This window comes from Geotrypetes seraphini, chromosome 7 (genome assembly GCF_902459505.1).
Source record: "Geotrypetes seraphini chromosome 7, aGeoSer1.1, whole genome shotgun sequence".
Lineage (NCBI taxonomy): Eukaryota > Metazoa > Chordata > Amphibia > Gymnophiona > Dermophiidae > Geotrypetes > Geotrypetes seraphini.
The window spans coordinates 154,590,125-154,614,326 of NC_047090.1; the positions used below are offsets into that span (position 1 = coordinate 154,590,125).

The 24,202-nt window shown below is 41.2% G+C and overlaps 1 protein-coding gene across 4 annotated transcripts in view; it reads right to left on the reverse strand.

Moving 5' to 3' along the window:
* Positions 1–24,202, reverse strand: part of INF2 (inverted formin 2) — a 134,443-nt gene that overhangs the window by 37,092 nt on the left and 73,149 nt on the right. For 3 of the 4 annotated variants that reach the window (XM_033951722.1, XM_033951723.1, XM_033951721.1), the window contains exons 4-12: positions 17,895–18,054; positions 15,813–15,846; positions 13,036–13,177; positions 11,955–12,096; positions 8,130–9,260; positions 4,697–4,839; positions 4,523–4,584; positions 2,690–2,792; positions 2,504–2,589 (exon numbers count right to left, since the gene is read on the reverse strand). In XM_033951722.1, the coding sequence (XP_033807613.1) occupies positions 2,504–2,589; positions 2,690–2,792; positions 4,523–4,584; positions 4,697–4,839; positions 8,130–9,260; positions 11,955–12,096; positions 13,036–13,177; positions 15,813–15,846; positions 17,895–18,054 (2,003 nt within the window). Of the gene's footprint in view, positions 1–2,503; positions 2,590–2,689; positions 2,793–4,522; positions 4,585–4,696; positions 4,840–8,129; positions 9,261–11,954; positions 12,097–13,035; positions 13,178–15,808; positions 15,847–17,894; positions 18,055–24,202 lie in introns of those variants that run through there. The other variant, XM_033951724.1, reaches the window with a different exon arrangement.

Here is a 24,202-nt window from a genome sequence, read left to right on the forward strand (position 1 = left end):
GGTGAGCGCATGAGCGATCGCTCACTATTTTCAGTGGCGTCGCTCATGCGCTTTCCCCTGTCGCTCACTCGAGGGGAGAGGAAGCGACGGTGGCGGCCTGTATTTGTAAAGTTAAAAGATGCAGCGGCGGCTCCTCTCAAGATCCCCGACTGCATCGGATTTCCGACGCAGGTGGGGATTCGTGAGAGGAGCCGCTGCCACGTCTTCAGTGTCCTCCAAGTGTGTGTGTGGGGGGGGGGGCGGTCCGCTACGGCTGTGCACCCGCCCTAAGGTTGCAGTCGGAGAGGAAGTTCGGGCCAGCCAATCGCTGCCTGGCTGGGCGGAACTTCCTCTCCGATGGCAGAATTCACGTCAGGGGAATGCTGGTCGGCCCGGTGGGAAGCAGAGAGAGCTTCGGGCAGCCGCGGCGGTGGCTTTGGGGCCTGTTTCCCCCGATGGTGGCAGCAGTGGCTTTGTGGAGGGTAGGAAGCAAGAAAGGGAGCAGGGAAACAGAAGGAAAACAGAAAAAAAGAAAGGGGGCATCAAGAGAGAAAAAAGAAAGAAAGCAGGGAGAGAGGAAGAAAAAGTTGGGGGAGGGAATGAGGTCTGGAGGAGAGGAAGCATACAGGCTGAAAGAAGGGATGAAAGATTGGATGCACAGTCAGAAGATGAAAGTGCAACCAGAGACTCATGAAATCACCAGACAAGGTAGGAAAAATGATTTTATTTTAAATTTAGTGATCAAAATGTGTCTGAATTTATATATGCTGTCTATATTTTGCACTAGGCCCCCTTTTACTAAACCGCAATAGTGTTTTTTTAGCACAGGGAGCCTATGAGCGTCGAGAGCAGCGCTGGGCATTTAGCGCAGTTCCCTGCGCTAAAAACTGCTATTGTGGTTTAATAAAAAGGGATGGGGGTATATTTGTCTATTTTTGTATGGTTGTTACTGAGGTGACAATGCATAGAGTCATCTGCCTTGACCTCTTTGAAAAAACCCCAGAATAGGAATGATAATTAACATTTTCTCAGCGTATAGTGTGCTTTGTGTTTTTTAATTTTATTGTTGGTAGATCATTTTGACTTGGTCATTTTAAAGTAGCTCGCAAGCCCAAAAAGTTTGGGCACCTCTGAGCTAGAGCGTTGAAACTGTGTATTTCTATTTTATCCCCCCTTTTACAAAACTGTGGAGCTTTTTTAGCGCCAGCCATGGTGGTAGCAGCTCTGATGCTCAGAATTCTATGAGCGTCAGGGCTGTTACCACTGTGGCTAAAATTCGCACTACAGTTTTGTAAAAGAGTGAGGGGTTAGTTTGTGATGACATATTCCATACTAGGCGAAGGTGTTTTCTGTGTTCTGTGTGTTCGAAAGACATGGTTTTCTGTTAGGATTGACAGTGTAGGATTGATCTGTGCTGGTCTGGCTTGTTTAGTTTTACAATGGGTGTATTGATGTACTGCTCACTGCAATATGTAAGATGCTGCCTTTTCCTAGGTACTCACGTGTGACGTGTGGTTTGTTACTAAAAATCATGTTTTTCTTACAGATGGGGGGGTGGGGTGCCAAAAAATGATGGGCCCTGGGTGTTACATATGCTAGGTACGCCACTGTATGTAAAGATACCAGAAAGCTGGCGTAGCAAAAACTTTAAGTAAATTGTTATTCTTCTAAGTTTTGAGTATTTAACCCTCCCACAATCTCACGGGCACTCGTTTCAAGTTTCAAGTTTATTGAGATTTTGATTTAAACGCAATATCAAATATTTTCAATGCGTATAACAAAAATAAATTTGGGGAAATAAATAAAACCATTTGAACAATAAACATACAAACATATCCATAGATGATTAAAATTACATAAAGAGTACAAGGATAAACTACATTTGTTTAAAAATGCGTCCTCCGTGCCTGCTCATAAATTTGTGGAGTATGTAACTTGTCGCTCATGCATATTTTTTTTTGCACATACCTCATCAATCCTTAGAGGGAACATTGGTCACAATGGCTTCATAATCCTATACTTGGCTACATAAGAATCAGAGTATGAATGGGCACAGCCACTGACCCTCAAGCCTTGCATTGAAGAATGCTGGTGTAGAAGGACTGAGGTTGAGATAGACAGCAAAGAATGACATAGGATTGTTTCCCGCGGCTATCCGCGGGGACAGGAATGGTGATGAAGTTTGTCACCATGTCATTCTCTAGTTCCTGGATGCTGTAAAAAGAGATTTTTTTCTCTAGAAGCTGAAGTTAGAAATGAGAGACACAGTCCTTTAGATTCTATACCACAGAGACATTTACAGTAATTGAAATTTTTTTGTAAGTTTGATACTTTATATTTTCCTGAGTTCTTCAGTCTTCTTTTTGTTTTGTTAACTGTTTAGAACTTTAAGGTTATGAGGTATACAAATACATTTTTATGTTGTTATATTATTTTCTCTACAAAACAAAAATACATTATATATAGAAAAGCACAACTTCACAGGATGTGGAAACAGCCAAAAAATGGAAAAAATATCACTTACCCAGGCACAGAGAGGAGCAACAGATAGAACATGTCTGCATTTGCTAATTTTGCTTTCTCTGCTTGGTACGATTTTAGGTTTTCTATCTGACACAGAAAGAAATCAAGATCATCACCCCAATCAACTTTCTGTGCATTAATAACAGATATGTGCACACATGTGTACGTATTTCACATGTACACTTACCTCATGCTTTTCGGGCAGTAACTTCATCAACTGCTTCAGAACTTCAACATCGAACTTAGTCCTGTCTCCCTTCTCAATCATATCCACTACTTCTTTATTGGAGCTATAGGGGAGACAGATAGTCTTAGGCCCTTCCCTGAATTGGTATTTTCCCCATGTTACAAACACTCTGCTATATGTAGCTCTGCATGAGTTACACTTCACTCGGGCCCTTCATTGGCCATACAAGAACTTTGGTGTTCCTCAAGGTTCTATTTTGTCACCAATGCCGTTCAACCATTTTCTTGCCCCACTTTTGACAATTGCATAATCTATTGGCTTTACAATCTTTGCTTACGCCGACGATATTCAACTACTTCACCCAATCCAAACACAAAATATGTTGGATATTCAGGAAATTAACAAACTAGATCTAATGAGCAATTGGCTTACTGAGAACCTACTATCCCTAAATATCAGTAAACCCAAAGCTCTTTTATTTCCTACTAGGGAAAATGAAACCTTAATAGCCCCAATCTGCATCGGGTCAACACCAATTCAATTTGATACTACAGTACAATCAAACTCTTAGGGGTGGCTCTTGATGATAAATTATCCTTTAGAACTGAAATCAGCTCAGTAGTTTGGAAATGTTTCTTCAAACTTAAAATGATTTGTTCCCTTTCATCTCTTTTGGACCAGAAGTCTCTTAATATCCTCATTCATTCGCTGGCTATTTCCCATTTAGATTACTGTAATTCTCTCTATCAGGGAACTACACAAAAAGAAATCAGAAGGCTTCAGATAGTTCAGAACACACGGCAATAAAAATGATCTTTAACGTAAAAAAAAAATACGATCATGTCACTCCTCTCTTGAAAAACGAACATTGGTTGCCCATATCCCATCGGATTACCTTCAAATGACTTTTCCATACCTTTAAAGTAAAAACAGTGCATTCGCCTGCTCTCACTGATAGACTGTTAATTTCATATACAACTTCCAGAGCACTTCGATCATCGCATCAAAGCCTCCTTGCAATTCCCTCTATTCGTCAGCTATTCTACGATACAACCTGTAAAGCAATCTTCGCGGTGGCAGCTCCTACATTGTGGAACTCGTTCCCATCACACAAGAAACTATCACTGATAAATTAATTTAAAGCAAACCTTAAATCCTTTCTCTTCAAAGATGCCTTTAGGGTTTAGACATGGAGCCTGACCTCAGTTATAAAACATGCCCTTTTGTTTTTTCCCTCCCCCATCAATTTTTTTGTAATATATATATATATATATATTTTTAAAGAACAGGGATGCAGTGGTGTAGTAAGGATGAGCGGAGCCCAGGGCGGTGGTGCCCCTTCCCTGCCCTCATCCCCCCCCCTGCTGTGCATGCGCCCCCCCTTCCCTCATACCTTTTTTAACTTCTCTGGCATAAGCAGCAGGCCCATGTCAGTGTTGTCTCACCCTTTGACATCACTTCCTAGGCGCGGGTGCCGTAAGTGACATCAGAGAGAGCGCTAATGTCGACATGGACAGAAATCTTGCGCCGGGGAAGTATAAAAGGTACGGGGGAAGGCAAGAGGTGCACATGGCAAGGACAGGAGTGGGGGAGGGGAGGGCAGAGGGGAGGACCGCCCCTCCTTCCACACACCCACTTACTACACCACTGCATGGATGGAGACAGATTCCGTGTCATTCTCTAGTCCACCATATGTTTCCGCACAGTTCCACGTACATCTGATATGAACAACAACAAAAAAATCATTTTAGCAAACTGAAAATAAAATGCTTCGACAAACTGAAAATATCACCATATTTTTTTCAAAATGGATGAATTCAGACACATCCTTACCATCTAAATTGCTTCAAAAATATGTTCAAATTGAGGCTTTTCTTGGAGTCCAGAAAAGTGATCTGTCCACACAGACAAAACCAAAATAAGACAGAACAAAAAAAGAAAAAAAAATTAAATCAGCCATTCAACAGGTTCATTAAAACTATTGGGACTTAAGTGAAAACAGGGTACCTCTTTTGGTTCCTTCTTCACTGGTGCTGTTTCTAACGCCTTCGTTTTAGTTTGAGGAAGACAAAACAGCTGTTCTATGCTGGAATAATTGGGCTCTACATTTTCGCTGCTACAGTTCACAGATGCCCACATCGAATGTCTGTCTGAAAAGGCACAAGATTTGTAGATAGATTATATGGCACTTTTTTTTTTTTTTTTTAAATTAACATTGTAGAACATTTCCAAAAAAAGAAAAAGCAACAACAAAGGAAAATATTTCCAGTAATCTAAATGAGGTAGGAGCAATAGCCACTCACCTCCATCATCTTCAAAATGGAAGCACCCTGCTCAGCAAAATGCATCCTGGGATGCACAGGCAGGATTAGTCTACCATATAAGGGAAACATTCCCTTGTATGGCAGACAGGCCCCACCTGGTGTATCTTAGGGCACATTACATACCCATTTAGATAGTGATAATTGGCTTGTCATTCAATTAAATTGTATGTGCAAATTTGGTGTGAGTTCAAATTTTTGTGTGCAAATTATAGTGCCATATATAGAGTTGGGGGGGGGATAATACATATGTGCTGGTATTCTTTAAACACATTAATAAAAACTGATGAACACCATCGAATGATGTCAAGAAAACGGGGAAAAGACCTCAAGATTTTTTTTGTTATACTATGCCTTAGGGATCCTTTTACTAAGGTGCGCTTGCTGTTTTAGCGCACGCTAAATATTAGCGCGTGTTAAATGCTAACGCGTCCATTATATTCTACGGATGCGTTAGCATTTAGCGCACACTAAAACGGCTAGCGCGCCTCAGTAAAAGGACCCCTTTGTGTCAGCACAACACATTAGGACACAACTTCTCATGATGGGTCAGAACAACCTCGTGTGGGTTTTGTTGTGGATTTGATTTTTTTTTTATTTTTTTATTTTCTTCAACCGTGTGTAAAGTACAAAAATAAAGTCTTTCGTGAACAGTGAAATGGTGAATGAAGCAGTGAATATTATATCAAACAAGCATGGTTCAATCGTTATGTTTTATTAAAACTTGTTATACCACCTGCTTTTACAACTGGTCCAAGCGGTTTGCAATTAAAAATACATAAAAGAAAGGAACTCCATATTAAATAGGACAGATCTAAGTAGAAAACACAAATATGCACACCCTCACTCAAACATAAGAACATAAGAATTGCCGCTGCTGGGTCAGACCTGTGGTCCATCGTGCTCACATGGCGGCCCTTAGGTCAAAGACCAGTGCCCTAACTGAGACTAGCCCTACCTGCGTACGTTCCGGTTCAGCAGGAACTTGTCTAACTTTATCTTGAATCCCTGGAGGGTGTTTTCCCCTATGACAGCCTCCGGAAGAGTGTTCCAGCTTTCTACCACTCTCTGGGTGAAGAAGAACTTCCTTACGTTTGTACGGAATCGATCCCCTTTCAACTTTAGAGAGTGCCCTCTCGTTCTCCTTACCTTGGAGAGGGTGAACAACCTGTCTTTATCTACTAAGTCTATTCCCTTCAGTATTTTGAATGTTTCGATCATGTTTTCTCTCAGTCTCCTCTTTTCAAGGGAGAAGAGGCCCAGTTTCTTCAATCTCTCACTGTATGGCAACGAATTACAACAATTAAGTAAAATTCTTGTATCCATTCTGTATCACAGTAACCCTCAAAAGACCCGTTTCCACTAACATATATGTACTAAGTCTGGCAATGTTGAATTTTCGCCAAATGCTTCACAAAAATTAAAAAAAAGTTTTCAGCATTGTTTTAAATGCTTTAACATTTGCCTCCAATCTCAATTCTCACAGCAGATGGTTCCACAATTGCGGAGCTATGAAATAAAATATTTTATACAGCACACCCCTGATGAAGCCTTGATGTGAAATGGTACAGTGCCACCACTGGGATACAGATAAGTGCTTTTTTTTTTTCTCATTTATAAAAACTTCACCACTTCAATGTCCATAAAAGGCTTTATTTTTGTACTTTGCACACAGTTTGAAGAGAATAAAAAAAGAAAACAGAAAAAAATATCAAATCCACAACAAACACACACACACACGATTTTCCTGACCCATGAAAAGAAATTATGCCCTAATGCGTTTTGCTGACACTAAGGGCTCCTTTTACTAAGCTGCGATAGCGGTTTTAGTGCGCTAAATTGCCATGCGCGCTAGAAGCTAACGCCAGCACTTAGCTGGCATTAGTTCTAGCCGCGTAGCGTGGGTTTAGCGTGCGTGGAAATTCTGCGCACGCTAAAACCGCTATCGCAGCTTAGTAAAAGGAGCCCTATGGCATGGTATAACAAAAAAATCTTGAGGTCTTTTCCTCGTTTTCTTAACATCATTAAATGGTGTTCATCAGTTTTTATTCATGTGTTTAAAGAATGCCAGCACGTATGTATTATCCCCTCCCAAATTCTATATACGGTACTATAATTTGCACACAAAAATTTGAACTCACACCCAATTTGCACGTGCAATTTAATTGAATAACAAGCCAATTATCACAAATATGTAAATGGGCATTTAACCCACAAGGGGAGGGTCATGGGTGGATCGGGGCATTCCTCCAATTTACGTGCCTAGTTATAGAATAACGGGGATCCATGCCAATCTACACCAACTCCCCCTTTTATGAAGTCGCGTTAGCATTTTTTTTATTGCTGGCCGCGGTGGTAAAAGTTCCGATGCCCATAGGAATTCTATGAGTTTCAGAGCTTCTACCACCATGGTGTGCATTAAAAAACGCTAACACAGCTTTATAAAAGGGGGAGGAGTCAAGTTTTGTAAATGTTCACAGCTAAAGTTAGGTGTGGGTCCAGCGAGAGTGATATTCTATATACAGCGCCTATCTTTGAATGTTGATTATAGGATAGTGCTAAGTGCTATTTTTTCAACGCTGATTAATAGATTCCATTTATAGAATTATAGTTCTAAATTTTTATAGAATACCAGCATATATGCACACAAATGTATGCATGTGTTGAGCTTTGCACTTAATGATATTCTATAAGATGCATGCACAAATGCTTTAGAATATAAATGCAAGGGATGGGGATTTACAGGGGAGAAGCATGGGCAGGGCCTAGGCAGGACCAATATTTATGTGCATATCTGACAAAAAACTCTAAGCTATGCACTAAAGATTTGAGCATTAATATTATTCCAGCTATAGCCCTGGTGTAAATGGACGTGCCTACATGTAGGTGCATTGATGCTGATTTAGAATAGTATTCTATAATGGAAATTATGTGCATAATTGTTATTATAGAATTATCAGGTTGATCAGAAATGTTTCAAGAGAATATGCATTTCTCTACAAAAGGGAACATTTTCTTCTCTCCCATTTTTATAGCCCTGAAATATCTCAACAAGCACAAAGTCATTCCATTTGCTGATGAAGAATTTGGAGGGACATTAGTTGGAAGCATACACGTACCTTGTACTACTTTAGGGGAAAGTTTTTGCCAGTTCAATTTCTTCATTTTTAATGCTGGCCTTTTCACCATCTTCTGGTATGATGGTCTTGAATATCCCAAAGTATAATCTGCACGGGCAGCCACTACTTCATCAACAAAAGTTCCTGGTGGTTGAGGAGGCCCGCCAAACATGCCAGGCAGTGGGGGAGCTGGAGGAGGCCCGCCAAACATGACAGGTAAGGGGGGAGCCGGAGGAGGCCCACCAAACATGCCAGGCAGCGGGGGAGCTGGAGGAGGCCCGCCAAACATACCAGGCAGCGGGGGAGCTGGAGGAGGCCCACCAAACATGCCAGGCAGTGGGGGAGCTGGAGGAGGCCCGCCAAACATGCCAGGCAGAGGGGGAGCTGGAGGAGGCCCGCCAAACATGCCAGGCAGTGGGGGAGCTGGAGGTGGCCCGCCAAACATGCCAGGCAATGATGGAGCTGGAGGTGGCCCGCCAAACATGCCAGGCAGCAGGGGAGCTGGAGGAAGCCCACCAGGCAGTGGTGGGGCTGGAGGAGGCTGGCATAAATTGCCAGGCAGTGGAGAAGTTAGAGGAGGTCCGCCAAACATGCTAGGTAGTGGGGGAGCTGGAGGAGGCCCGCCAGGCAGTGGTGGGGCTGGAGGTGGTGCGTCAAATGTGCTAGGAAGTGGAGAAGCTGGAGGAGGCTCACAGAGTGTGCTGGGCAGTGGAGAAGCAGGAAGTGGTCCAATTGTGCTTGGTGATGAGGGAGCTGGAGGAGGCCCACCAGGGGGTGGCTCACTGAGTGTCCCAGGCAGTGGTGGAGCTGGTGGAGGAGACGCAGTGATGGGTGGAGGAGATGGAGGAGCCCGTTCTTGTGAAGTGGAAGAGGCCAGTGTTTGAGCACATGAAGCATTTTCTGAGAAGTCTGATGTTAATGGAAGAAACTGTGGCGATATCTTGGCTTTTTCAGGCTGATAAGTGGGCAGGAGGGGACTCAGAGTTTCCATGGGAGAGTTTTGAGCGCTCTTTTCAGTTTGTGTACTTGTATTGACTCTTGTAGATCTGTCTTGGCCTGAATTTTGCTTGCTTGAACGATTCTTTTGAATCAATAGTCTCTCCATGACTTCTTCAACATTGCTTTCTTGTGCTATCAAAACAACATATTGAAAAGGTAAGTGAATTTGTGTCTCTTTAGTCACAATCATCTTACAATGCATGCTTTCATATGCCCTTCATTTAATTTCAAGTAACACTAAAACTTTTCCTTTTTTCATTAAAAAAAAAATCTTGCCAGTCTTCAAAGAGACTAGAAATGGATCACTTATTGCATCCTTTAAAATCAAGATATTGGAAGGCTTCTTGTAGAAACTTACAGGTCAATGCTTAATACCATTTATACAGTAAGCAATGTTATTAACCACATAAGTGCTTTGGTTTGATCATTTCCCACCAGCAAATAGACAGACTTTGACCATACCAGTCAATGTATAGCCAAAATTTATCCATTTTCAGTATAGAAGGGCCAACATTTATCCCAATAGTGACGGCAGATAAAGGTCAAATGGCCCATCTAGTCTTCCCATCCACAGTAATCATTATCTCTTTCTCTCTCCGAGAGATCCCACGTGCCTATCCCAGGCTCTCTTGAATTCAGACTCTGTTTCCACCATCTCTTCTGGGAAACTGTTCCAAGCATCTACCACCCTTTCCGTAAAAAAGTATTTCCTCAGATTACTCTGGACTCTATCACCTCTTAACTTCATCCTATTCCCTCTCATTCCAGAATTTCCTTTCAAATGAAAGAGACTCAACTCATGCACATTTATATTATGTGGTATTTAAACGACTCTATCATATCCTGCCTTTCCTCCAAAGTATACAGATTGAGGTCTTTAAGTCTATTCCTATATGTCTTATCACAAAGACCACACACCATTTTAGTAGCCTTCTTCTGGACAGACTCCATTCTTTTTATATCTTTTTGAAGGTACGGCTTACAGAATTGTACACAATATTCTAAATGAGGTCTCACCAGAGTCTTATACAGAGGCATCAATACCTCCTTTTTCCTACTGGCCATACCTCTCCCTATGCAACCTAGCATCCTTCCTACTTTTGCCGTCACCTTTTCAACCTGTTTGGCCACCTTAAGATCATCACTGAACTAATCACAATGGACTCTGTCCTCAGTGTCCAAAAACAAACTGAAAAGCAGGACTTGGTAGACTAATTGTCATTAATATAAAACAATCTATGCTCTTAAGCTCTCAGACGCCTGCACTGATTGTTCAAGGATTTTAAATCAGCTATTGCAGGAGTATGGTATCTTTCATCGAGCTGTGAGCTGTACTCATAAACTTTTCTTTAAAGTGCTAATGTGCCTTGTACCAAACAATAATAAAGTGGTTTTTGTTTCCTACTTTATTATTTAAATTTCATTTAAATTTCCCAAGAATTCTATAGTTTCAACGGTTCTCCCTTCTGCTTCTATTTCCTATCTCCCCTCTTTTTTCAACCTTTCAAAGTCCTTTAGACCTTTGTAGTCTTATTAGAATGTTTATTTTCTTATTTTTTCTCATCTATCTCTATTTTAATTTTTTCATTACTCTACTAATTGTCATTTTTCTAGGTACTTTAGTTAGATTGTGAGCCTTCGGGACAGTAAGGGAATATCTAAGTACCTATTTTACTTATATTTTACTTATAATTTTAATGCACCCTATTGTCTGGTTTTTTTTTGTAAACCGCTTAGAATCCTAACGGAGTTTAGCGGCATATAAGAAATAAATTACATTACATTACATTAAAGTGCTCAATAAAGTACTTAATATTAAAAAGCAACCTAGAAGCGTAAAGACCAACACTTATCTTTTAATTGTACGCTGGTACGACTGCTGCTCCTAGTTGTTTGTTGCAGTTTATAACCCTACGGGCCCCGTTTCGCCAACTGATCGGCTTCTTCAGGGGTCTGGAAATTAAATGTGTATTCTTGCTGCGTTATGCAAGACTGCACATTTAATTTCCAGACCCCTGAAGAAGCCGATCACTTTATTATTGTTTGGTACAAGGCACATTAGCACTTTAAAGAAAAGTTTATGAGTACAGCTCACAGCTCGATGAAGGATACCAGATTCCTGCAATAGCTGATTTAAAATCCTTGAACTATCAACGCAGGCGTCTGAGAGCTTAAGAGCATAGATTGTTTTATATTGATGATAATTAGTCTACCAAGTCCTGCTTTTCAGTTTGCACCTTAAGATCATCACATACAATCACACCCAAGTCCCGCTCTTCCATCGTGCACATAAGTTCTTCACCCCCTAAATTGTACCATTCCCTCTGGTTTTTGCAGCACAAATGCATATCCTTGCTTTACTTAGCATTAAATTTTAGCTGCCAAATTTCAGACCATTCTTTAAGCTTCGCCAGGTCTTTCATCATGTTATTCATACCATCCGGCGTGTCTACTCTATTGCAGATTTTGGTATCATCCGCAAAGAAGCAAATCTTACCCGACAACCCTTCAGCAATATCATTTATAAAAATGTTAAAAAGAACAAGCCCAAGAACAGAACCTTGAGGCACACCACTGGTAATAACATCCCTTTCCTCGATCTCCATTGATCACTACCCTCTGTTGCCTTCCACTCAGCCTGCGGCCCTTCCTTTCCTCCCCAGTGTGCCATGGCACACTTGGAATCTCAGAAAGCACACCAGTGTGCCATGGCACACAGGTCGCGGATACACTGATGCAGCTTCTATTCACCATCCAGAAAGAAATGGAAGTTATGACATGTCGAGTCAAAAGGGTTAAGGTAGAAAAGAATTATGCCATTCTCACCAGCATCTGCAAGCAAACCAGCACGATTGACGAGGATTTCCAGGGCTTCCCACCACAGAGGGCTAGAGTGATGGCATGGGTCCAGGCACAGGAGGCCCTGAAGGATGGACAGCAGTTGCACCGAGACAGGGGTGCTGCTCACCTGCAATGAAACCAACCCGATGAGCATCATGGACCCATTAACAGAGCTATTTGGTTTTCAAGTTTATTTAGATTTACTATCCCACACGCTGGCCTTCTAGGTGGCTTACAGTCTAAAACTGAAGGGAAGGGGAGAGGGATTGTGCAGAAGCAGAAAGAGACATGAGAGTGGCACAGTGGTTAGAGCTATAGCCTCAGCATCCTGAGGTTGTGGGTTCAAACCCACACTGTTCCTTATGACCCCGGGCAAGTCAATTAATCCCCCCCCTTGCCCGAGGTACATTAGATAGATTGTGAGTTCACTAGGACATGGAAAAATGCTCAAGTACCTGAATAAATTCATGTAAACCGTTCTGACCTCCCCTGGGAGAACGGTATAGAAAATTGAATAAATAAATAAACATGATAGTGTGGGTGAAGAGGGTAGAACTACAAAATATATGATAGGATAGTGGGTGGGGCAAAAAAAACAGAGATGGAGGCCTTTATGTCTGCCAGAGCTCGCCCATGCAGTCCTAGAAGAGTATTGGACTGATTAAGAAAGAGTCACAAGTAGGCATCTTTGAAAAGAAAGGTTTTCTGCTCTGATTTAAATTGTTCTAGAGATGTTTGTTGTCGTATACAGTAGATATCTGGAAATAATTCCAAAGCTGGGGACCATGAACTGAGAAAATGGTGTCTCAGTTGTGTTCATGTAGTATCTCCCTTTCCAAAGTGACCACTCTTGATCTTTGCATTTATAGACTTGCTTCCTTGATTAGAAATCAGCCCTGCACCAATATCAAAGTGCATCAAGTTACTCCTAGTGGGAACTGGACTGCTTGGAAGCTCAAGAATCATCTCAGTCTGTCACTGCCAACATGAATGTAACAAATATCTGATCTAAAAGCTTCTAGTAAAAGATTCCGACTACCCCCAATAAACTGACCCACGCTCTTACTTTATTGAAGAGAGCAGAGAAGACTTCTCGATGATTGCTCATGTCAATTCCATCTGATATCTTGAGTAATTCTTCATCATCTTCCGATTTGGCCTCCTCAAACACAATACCCTGGATCAACAGATCGTCATCCTCCAGGTCTCTAAATCAGGATTCAATTGTGAAAATAACACATGAAGACATTACCATATAACTGATTATTATTGTTCAAGTCAGTGGCGTAGTAAGGGGGGGGGGGGCGGTCCGCCCTGGGCGCCATCTTGGTGAGGGCGTAGGCACTTGTCCTCCTTCCCTGCCCCCACACTGCTGCTTCCCTTCCCTGATATCTCTCTAATATACCTGGCACGAGCAGCAACCCCCAACCTGCTGTCGTGCCAGTGTCGGATCTTCCTCTGATGTCACTTCCTGGACCTGTGCCTAGGAAGTGACATCAGAGGAAGAGCCAATGCTGGCATGACAGCAGCTTGAGGAATGCTGCTCGTGCCAGGAACGCTGTAGAGGTATGGGGGGAAGGGAAGTGGTGCATGTGTGGCAGGAGGGGGTGGGGGAAGGAGCATGTGGAGGTGGGGGGTGGAGAAGAGGGCGGGGAAGGGGTGCCACTGCCCCAGGCACTTCTCACCTTTGCCATGCCACTGATTCAAGTTCCTCTAAAGTAGTATGAAGGAGGATTCAATATATAGGAAAGTGAGGAAAGGCCAAATGCTCTTTAGCTTGGAAAAGAGACAGCTGAGAGGGGATATGATTAATGTCTACAAAATCCTGAGTAGTGTAGAACAGGTAAAAGTCAATTGATTTTTTTACTCTTTCAAAAAGTACAAAGACTAGGGGACACTCAATGAAATTATATGGAAATACTTTTAAAACAAATAGGAGAAAATATTTTAACACTCAGTGAATAGATAAGCTCTGGAACTCGTTGCCAGAAGATGTGGGAAAAGCAGTTAGTGTAGCTGGGTTTAAAAAGGGTTTGGACAAGTTCCTGGAGGAAAAGTCCATAGTCTGCTATTGAGGCAGACATGTGGGAAGCCACTGCTTGGCTGTCTATAAAGTGTAAAATTTGAATAATATGCTTCAAAATACACACACATAAATTTGCTTTATGTACATTAATATGGAGATGTTATGCATATAAAGTTGATTTGGGGCACATGCTTTATGGCCCAGATTCTATAAATGGTATCTGAAGTTAGGCGCCTAGAGTGGCACGTCTAGCCGATCTAGATGTCAAACTTAATTATTGAATTAGGTTTAATCGGCACCATTAATTGAAAATCACCATTAAAAAGTGATTACAGAACAATTAGAAAAAAATTAATTACGTGGTAGGCGCCTACCACATTGAGGTAGGTGTCTACTCCATGGCGCCTACCAGAAAGTAGGCATAGTTAGAGGTGGATTCTGGGTTTGACTTAGGCAAACTCATTTAGACCAAGAAAACCCTGGCCTAAATGAAGTGTGCCTAAGGTTTCAATGCCTACTGATGCTTAAGACTGCATAGGTGCCACTAGGTGTGATTCTATAAACCGTGCCTAGTGGATGATTGACAATGGCGCTCAACGGCGCCTACAAGTTAGACGCTGTTTATAGAATCAGGGCCTATGTGCCTGACACGGACAACCAACGCACAGCCCTACTGGACTCCTTAGCTTCTGCCCCAGAACCCCAGTGTACGTAACCCCTTGAGTACTGTGTTCAGTTCTGGTTGCCATCGCTCAAAAAAGATATAGCGGAATTAGAAAAGGTTCAAAGAAGAGGGACTTAAAATGATAAAGGGGATAGAACTCCTCTCATACGAGGAAAGGCTAAAGAGGTTGGGGGCTCTTCAGCCTGGAAGAGAAACGGCCGAAGGGGGATATGATAGAGGTCTACAAAATCCTGAGTGATGTAAAATGGGTAAAATTGGATTGATTTTTTACTCTTTCAAAAATTATGAAGACTAGGAGACAGTCAATGAAGTTACATGCAAATTCGTTTAAAAAAAACACGGGAAGAAATATTTTTTCACTCAGGGCTCCTTTTACGAAGCCACATTGGGCTTGCCACGGTAATATTAGCTCTGATGCTCATAGAATTCCTATGATCATCGGAGCTAATACCGACGCAGCTGGCAATAAAAAAGCCTAATACGGCTTTGTAAAAAGGGAGGGGGGGGTCAATGAATAGTTAATCTGTGGAGCTCATTGCCAGAGGACGTGGTAACAGCAGTTAGTGTAAAAACATTTGGAAAAATTCCTGGAGGAAAAAAAAAAATCTATCATCTGCTAATGAGACAAAAATGGGAGAAGCCACTGCCTGCCCTGGGATTGGGGACATGGAATGTTGCTACTATTTGGGTGTCTGTCAGGTATGGATTGGCCACTGTGGAAACATGATACAGTAAAACCTTGGTTTGCGAGCATAATTTGTTCCGGAAGCATGCTTGTAATCCAAATCACTCGTATATCAAAGCAAATTTCCCCATAGGAAATAATGGAAACTCAGATGATTCATTCCACAACCCAAAAACTTTGATACAAAATACTGCATGTGCTTGTATTGCAAGACACTGCTTGTATATCAAGTTAAAATTTAATCAAATGTTTTGCTTGTCTTGCAAAACACTTGCAAACCAATTTACTTGCAATACAAGGTTTTACTGTACTGAGCTAGAAGGACTTTTCTTCTGGTCAGTAAGGGGCATACAAATTCCTGGAGTTTTCCCTCCAAAATATCAATAAAGACAGAGAAATATGTTCACTATACAGTGGGAAATTTAGCCTTTTAGAAAAGGAACTCACCTTAATTTGTTTAGTAAATCCAGCAATTGAAGACCTACAAAACAGAAAGCAACAACATCTGTAACATGCCAAGCGCTGAAGGATTAACTCCAAGGGCCACTATAAGCCATCACCACTCCACTATTCTATTCCCCTTTCTCTTCCTAAAAGACATGCGCCAAAGTCCTCTGTAGTTTACCCTAAAAGGGACCCTCTTCACAGCTATTTAAAATCTAACGTCCTTTCAAAAATGTCAACTAGAATTAAAAAAAGCATCCAGCTTTTATACAAGGCTATAAGGCTGTTTTGCAGTTCCTATAAATAGATTAATAAAGTAGGAATGTGCAATCATTAATGTGCATTTGGTTCGTTAGTGCCTTATAAATACAAAGCACCTGCTAAAATTGATTAATGCATGTTAAGTTGACCGATAGACAAAAAATTCTAATGTGCTTTAAAAATGTTACTAAAACAAATGTGAGAAAATCTGAAAACAGTCCAAAAATCAGAAAAAAATGTCCAAACAACACAAAAATCTTTGCCTTGTGCATTTCCCCTAAAATGTGGAATTGCAGAGTTCAGTGTTGCTTGAATACCAAACTAGGGTTACCAGATTTTCCTGAAGGAAAATCTGGACCCATGGCCATGCCCCCAGGACCTCCCAGACTACGGGAACTTCCAGCAGCCATTTCCTCATGGCGATCTGCACGGGGCAGGAGCGTAGGAAGATCGCTCCTGCCCCGAAAGCCCTCTAGACCAACAGGTAAGACAGGGAAGGCGGCAAGGAGGAAAACAAGATGGATTTTTTTTACATGAAGACTGGTTTTTTTATTTTCCCCCTCCCCAGAAAAAAATCGCGATTATATGAAACCGCGAGTGCAGGAATCGCGAATGGGGAGGGGGAAGTGTACTTAAAATGTACAAATTCAACATCTATACACAATGTAAAATAATGGAATTTATCAAAGCCTCAGTTCAAATTTGGTCTTTGTGAAAGAACTACCTTATTTATAGAAAGCTTTAACAAATAGATGGGTTTTTAGCAGTTTTTTAAAAGGTCTAAATTCAGAACACAATCTCAATGAATAAAACTTGGAAACAGCATAGGGTCAATATGCAGATAATTTAGACCTGGATATCCAGTGCCAGACCCTCTTCAGGTACCAACACTAAATACCCAGGTCTTCAGCAATGCCTCAAAATTATACAGGTACCACTAATATATTCATTGCCAAATCTGCACAGCAAACAGAGCAAAGTTAGGACTGTTTTGTGTGGCATTCTGGGATTTTCTCCAACTTGCTTCTGGATAGGGTTACCAGATTTTCCATTTGGAAAATCTGGGCCCCCCCCCTAGACAGGCCCCCATCCCCAACCAGTTCCACCCATCCCCGCCCTGCCCCTGTCCCACCCCTCCCCCCATTCTCACCTAGCTCTGCCCCAGCCCCACCCCCGCTGCCTGCTCTCGTCAGACAGGAGGGCATCCGCCCAGTTCCATCCATCCTGTTACACCCCAGTCCCGCCCCAATCCCGCCCCCCACTGCCTGCTTTCATTGGGCAGAAGGGCATCCACACATGTGCAGATGTCCCCTTGGCAGACGGCGATTTCTTAGAAGCTTTTTAAAATCCAGACAAAGTCCCGGGTTTCAAAAGCCGTCCGGACCCCCGGACGTGTCCTCAAAAGGAGGGCATGTCCAGGGAAATCCAGATGTCTGGTAACCCTAGCCATTAAACCATGGAATTCACTGCCAGACAGCCAATGTGGTGAAAGCAATTAGATTAGCAGGATTTAAAAAAAGGTTTGAATAATTTCCTAAAACAAAAGTCCATAAGCCATTATTATGATGGACTTGAGAAAATCCACCACTTATTTCTAGGATAGGCAGCATAAAATCTGTTTTACTCTTCTGGGATCGTGCCAGATACTTGTGACCTGGATTGGCCACTGTTGTTAAACAGAATACTGGGTTTGATGGACCTTCGGGCTGTCCTAGTAGAGCAAGTCTTATGATCTTTTGTTCAGTAAAGCTAGATTCTAATGTTGTTACATCAAGGCCTAAAGCCTCTAGGAAACAGGCTGAATCAGAGTATGTCAAACTTTACCTATGAATTCGTTTCGGAGCTTCGTGCGCTGTCGCAGTTCATCGCACCCCAGGATGATGGCGTTGATGACGCTTAGAAGCGTGACCATATACGGCACATTGTCTGTAGCTGAGAGTTCATTCATTATTACACTGAAGCGATACTGTTGACTTTTCACCGTCTGTCAGTACAGAAAGAAAATAAACACACTTGTAACCTTCCGTGTGGAAGCTCTTTAGGTACAGAACTTATTCCCCCCAAAAACTAAAATCTGGGGGGCGCTAGTGAGTGCATTTAATGGTGGACGCTTAGCAACGCGGCTCCCGCAGAATCTTAGCCGGCATCGACTACCCCTGTGTGCTCCGCAGCTCAAAATTAGAAATCGCGGCACGAAAATCTGCCTGAAGCAGGATGGCTTCCACCAAGCCTGGAAAACGGCGAAATACCGATCCGGTTTCGCCGCAAAAAGCGCTCTCTGCCAAGTCCGAGGAGGCCTCAACGCAGACCATACTGGAAGAACTTAGAGCCATGCGGGCTGAAGTAAAGGCCGACAACGACGAAATCAAGGAGGAGATTGCGGCATTCAAAAAAGACCTCGCTCAGCTCCAGATCCAGGTACAAGCTACAGACACTAAGCTGTCTGTAGCTGAGAATAATATTAAAGTTAATATGATGCTTAATATTTATTACTCTTTTTTTTATCAATAAATATATATCCCCCTCCTATTTGTTTTTCCCTTGTTATTACTTTATCTTTACTGTCCAATTATTGTAATTTCTTCCCCATTTATCCTCACAATTCAATTATGTCTTTTTACCCCAACTAACATTTTATTATACGCATGTACTTTAATATGTTAATTTTTTTTTATCTTTAACAAAATTCAGTTTAAAAGGTCACTAATATTTAATTTGTATATATTTAGGTATTAATTTGTATGTATTAAGGTTTTGTACATCGCTTAGTGATTTAAAATAGGCGATTCATTAAGAATAATTAAACTTGAACTTGAACTTGAAAGTGTTACTTAAACAAACCAAGCGTATAGAACAACTAGAGGCTGTGATTGAAGATTATAGTAATCGCTCCAGAAGAAATAATTTCCGGATACTAGGGATCCCTGAATCCCGTGAGGGACGAAATATGATTGAATTTCTACACACTACTCTTCCCAAACTGCTTGATCTTAAATTTGAACTACCTTTTGAAATAGATCGGGCGCACCGGGTTCCCTCTAATTCGCTGCCTAATAGAACCGGGCAATATCCCAGACCAACGGTAGTGCGCCTTTTACGATACACGCAGGTTATGGAGATCATGCAGCAAGCACGTGTTAAGGCACCGAATTAAATTTGAAGGGAACACACTACTATTTGTGCCTGACTGGAAAACAAACAGCCAAGCTCAGAAAGCAGCTACTGGAATATCGCCCCAAACTGAAGCAACTGGGAGCGAGATTTGGAATGATGTACCCGGCCCGCTTGAGGGTCACATATAATAATCATACGAAAGATTTTACTAATCCCACTGAACTTGCAGAGTACCTGGAAACATTAAGCCCGAGTACAATCGATTGTACCTGACTCAATAACTGCTGGTTTAACACTTGTATTCATCACTGCATGCTGACAGCATTCTAATATATCTCACAGAAATACTATAGAATATCACACCATTGGAATATTGTTATAATTTTGTGCCTGTGTTTTACAGGGGTTCATATCTATTGAATGTATGGTTCTGCGGAGGTGTGATGCTTTGGAGTTTCACCTTGCTCACTGACCCGTGGTAAATTGTCTGATCTATCATATAATATGAGTATTATTAGTTTTTATATTTTTTCTTTTTTGACTGCTTGGCTATATCTTCACTTGTATATTGACACCCATAGTTCATATGATCAGATATACATATGCACTGTTGTATGCTTGCTATGCTCTAGTTTTCTCTCTAATATATGCCTCTTACATGTGTCACCTTAAATGTTAAAGGTTTAAATAATCCAGTCAAATCCAGAAAAATTCTAAATTACATCTTATCATTATCTACGGATGTAATATTTCTCCAGGAAACCCACTTGGACGCTGCCTCTTCTGCCAAATTATCTCTCCCCTGGGCTCACCCGCCTCAATTTTCCCCTGCTGTTGACAAAAAGAATGGTGTCATTACCTACATTAGAAACACAAACCACATAAAGATTCTCTCGCATAGAACCGATAATCAGGGTAGATGGATATCTACAAAAATTTGTATAAATTCCCAAACTTTATATCTTTTAAACTTATATGGTCCCAATGTTGAGGACTGCTCTTTTTTCACCAACATAGCTGAACAACTAAATTCCTATCAAGACACTCCTTTTATACTAGGGGGTGACTTTAATCTGATCCTCGACCCCCTAAAGGACAGAAAATCTATATATAAACACAAAAAATCAAAAACCTGGTTATGCCTGCAAGATATTATTGCCCAATTTCAATTAATTGACCCGTGGCGCATAACTCACATGGAAGATAGAGAATACACCTTTTTCTCTGCACCTCACGCATCATATTCAAGGATTGATTACTTTTTGATAAGCCCATCTTTAGTTAAATCCATTGTACACACTGACATCAAAGCAATTAGTGTATCGGACCATGCTGCAGTCCTCTTATCCTTGGATATGCTACCTGTCCCCTCTCCACAGAGAACGTGGAGATTAAATACTTGTCTCCTGAAGGAAAAGCAATTCTGTGATCACATAGCAACAGCAATTCAAGTTTATTTCTCTTTAAACTCACCCCAAGATAATTCCTGGATTTCAGTGTGGGATGCGTTTAAAGCGTATATAAGGGGAGTTATAATCTCTTATAATGCTCACCTCAAGAAAACTATTAAACAGGAAGTGGATACTTATGAAGCTGAACTTAAACATCTTGAGATCTTACATCAATCGAACCCTAGTGATATGCAGACACTAAAGAAACTCCAACATATTAGATTTCAATATAATACATGCCTTAGCAAAACAGCTGCATCGCAGATTTTTATGAACACTGCCAAATATTATTCCGATAGTAACAAATGTGGCCAGCATCTTGCTTCATATCTTAAAGGGAAAAGAAATAAAACCACAATTTCAGCTCTAACTACTGATAACGATACTTTGGTCACTAATCCCAAAGAGATTCTTACACAATTTCACGAATTTTATTCTACCTTATACTCAACTGAGACACAACAAGATGGGGATTCCATCCCCTTTCTTGATGGCCTCACACATAACTACTTGGATAAATCGGATAATGCCGGTTTAGAAACTGTGATAACTATAGAAGAAATAGATGAGGCAATAAGTCTAATGTCTACTAACAAAGCACCCGGCCCTGATGGCCTGCCATCCGAATTTTATCAGGTGTTTAAAAAAATGGCTTTCTCCACACTTATTAGAGTTTTTCCACTATTTACAATCCACTGGAGATATTAGGGGATCCTTCACTGAGGCAACGACGATTGTACTGCCCAAACCGAACAAAGACCCTCTCAAAGTTGGTAATTACAGACCATTATCCCTAATCAACTCAGACGCTAAAATTTATGCAAAAATTTTAGCCGCTAGATTGCAATTGGTATTGCCTAAACTGATTAATACAGACCAAACTGGATTCATGCCCAATCGCTTATCTTGTGATAACACCAGAACTTTTGCTCATGTAATCTCTTTAGCCAAAAATATAGATTATCCACTTGTAGCAGTTGGATTAGATGCTGAAAAAGCTTTTGATCGTGTAGAATGGTCATATTTGTTTGTTGTCATGTCATGGTTTGGATTGTCTCCTACATTTATTAACATGGTTAAGGTCCTTTACTCATCACCGACTAACAAAATATATGCTAACCAACATTTCTCCTTACCCTTTACGCCTAGCAGGGGGACGAGACAGGGGTGTCCCCTGTCCCCATTGCTCTTCAACATAGCATTGGAACCCCTTCTAATTGCGATTCGCACTTCACCACACATACAAGGATTTACCTATGCTGGTGTGGATATCAAACTGTCAGCGTACGCTGACGACATCTTGTTATATATTACACCTGACTCCATATCTCCTCTACTACAACTATTGGCAAAATACTCTACTCATTCTGGATACAAATTGAACCTATCCAAATCGGAAGTGATGCCACTAAATTGTCCGGAAATTGGTTCATCCATTAAAGATCTAGGCCTACTGTGGTCGCCCGATAAACTGAAATATCTTGGTTTATACTTCACACCTGACCTAGAAGAAACTTCGGAACATAACGCTACTCACATTCTGGATTCGGTTAGACTCTTAACGTCTTCTTGGTCCCCATTGAAACTATCCTGGTGGGGAAGGCTGGATACAATTAAAATGATGGTATCTCCGGTAATTAACTACACGTTAAGCATGTTACCGGTCTTGATGAAACCTACCTTCTATGCTAAATTGGACAAAATTGTTACAGCTTTCCTTTGGAACAACAAACCACCTCGTATTAGTCTGCAAAAGCTCAGGAATGATAAAGAATCTGGTGGTGTGAACTTTCCTAATTATAAAAACTATCACATTGCTTTCCTGCTGAGGCAAGGCTCTAGATGGCTTCATACCATTGAAGATACCTCCGTACCACGCTGGCTACTACTGGAACGCTCTCTTAATACAGCTATTCATCTTGCTGACTTACCTTTTACTGGGCAGACAGACCCTCAACACCTTCAACCAATTATGGCATCTACTTGTACAGCTCTAAGACATATAGATGCCATGCTTTTACCGAAATGGAAAGAAACTACGCATCTACCACTCTGGGGAAACTGTAAAATCCACATACAAAATAAACCGACATATAACTCCTTATGGCAATCCAAAGGAATACATCGTCTATGTCATCTCTACTCGAACTCTACATGGATCCCGTTTCAACGATTGGTGGAAAGTAGTAAGATACCACAATCCCATTTCTTCAAATGGATACAACTAAAATCAGCCATAACGGCACACTTGAAGCAACAACCGATTAAAGATGAACTTCCTAACTGACTGCTCTTGTGCGAACGAATTTCGTACACCAGACATGAAGCATCACAATGGTATAAAATCATGAGAAAACATGATACCTTCTCACTTAATACTCTATACTCATTATGGCACAAGGATACAGGATTGGAGCTTGAAGTAGCCGACTGGAGTGACATTTGGAAAAAGTCTCACTCAACACTTGCTTCTTCTGCTATAACTCAGTCCCTCTTCTTTCTCATTCATAAGGCATTTTGGACTCCAATAAAACTGGCCAAGATAGCACATAAGGATAATCCACTGGATGGTAAATGTTGGTCCTGCCACTCATCTCTTGGAACCTTGGATCATATGATCTTTCACTGCACCATTATACGGCATTATTGGTCTCAAACTTGGCGCACTATCAGTGCCATATTATACATTTCAGAACCTATTACATTGGCGATAGTGATATATGGCCAGCAAGGTCTCCAGACTCCTCTACTTGATCTTCAAGCAAAGTTGCTTAAAGCTTTACTATCCATTACTATAAAACAGATATTATCTAATTGGAAGACTTCATCTACACTATCTTATTCTGCATGGTGGAATCAAGTCTGCCTTATTGCCAAATTCGAATTGGTAGCAGCTGAAAGGAAAGGAACCCTTCAAAAAACAAACCTCATTTGGCAACCGTTTTTAGACTACTGTAAGGACTGATAAGAACTCACTGTTCTGTATAAGTATACACAATAGATGATTTGGATGATATATAGTCAGGCAGTCAACTTTACCCTTTTTCTGTTCATGTTTACTTTTCCTTCCTATCTGATTCAATATTTTTTAGGTTTCTTATTTAGTTTGGCAGTGCTATGGCTGATTTCAGAATGCTTCTCATATAATGATTCGTAATGATGCATTGCCTTAGTTTGGTAGCTTGATCTTGCTGTTGTATGGTTTTGTTTAATTCTTGAAAAACTTAATTAAATTATTTGAATTTAAAAAAAAACTAAAATCTGCACACGGTGTGCCCAGTATCAAATTGTGCCTTCATTATGAATAACTCTATTGTTATACCTTTGGAGCAGAAACACTGAGCAACTGGTGGTAAGGGTGCAGGTTAGTGGTGATCAGAACAATATGTACCAGCAGTGAGCACGAGCGGGAACTGAAGGGAAATGCGTTTGGTGACATAGAGGAGATAAATCAGAATGGCAAAATGAAATTCTTTGTTCTCTGAAGTACAGATCTTCTGTTTGGATTCCGCTCAAGAGATAGGTCTAGTTCTACTGTTTTCCAGATGTATTCTAAAACAAAATCTT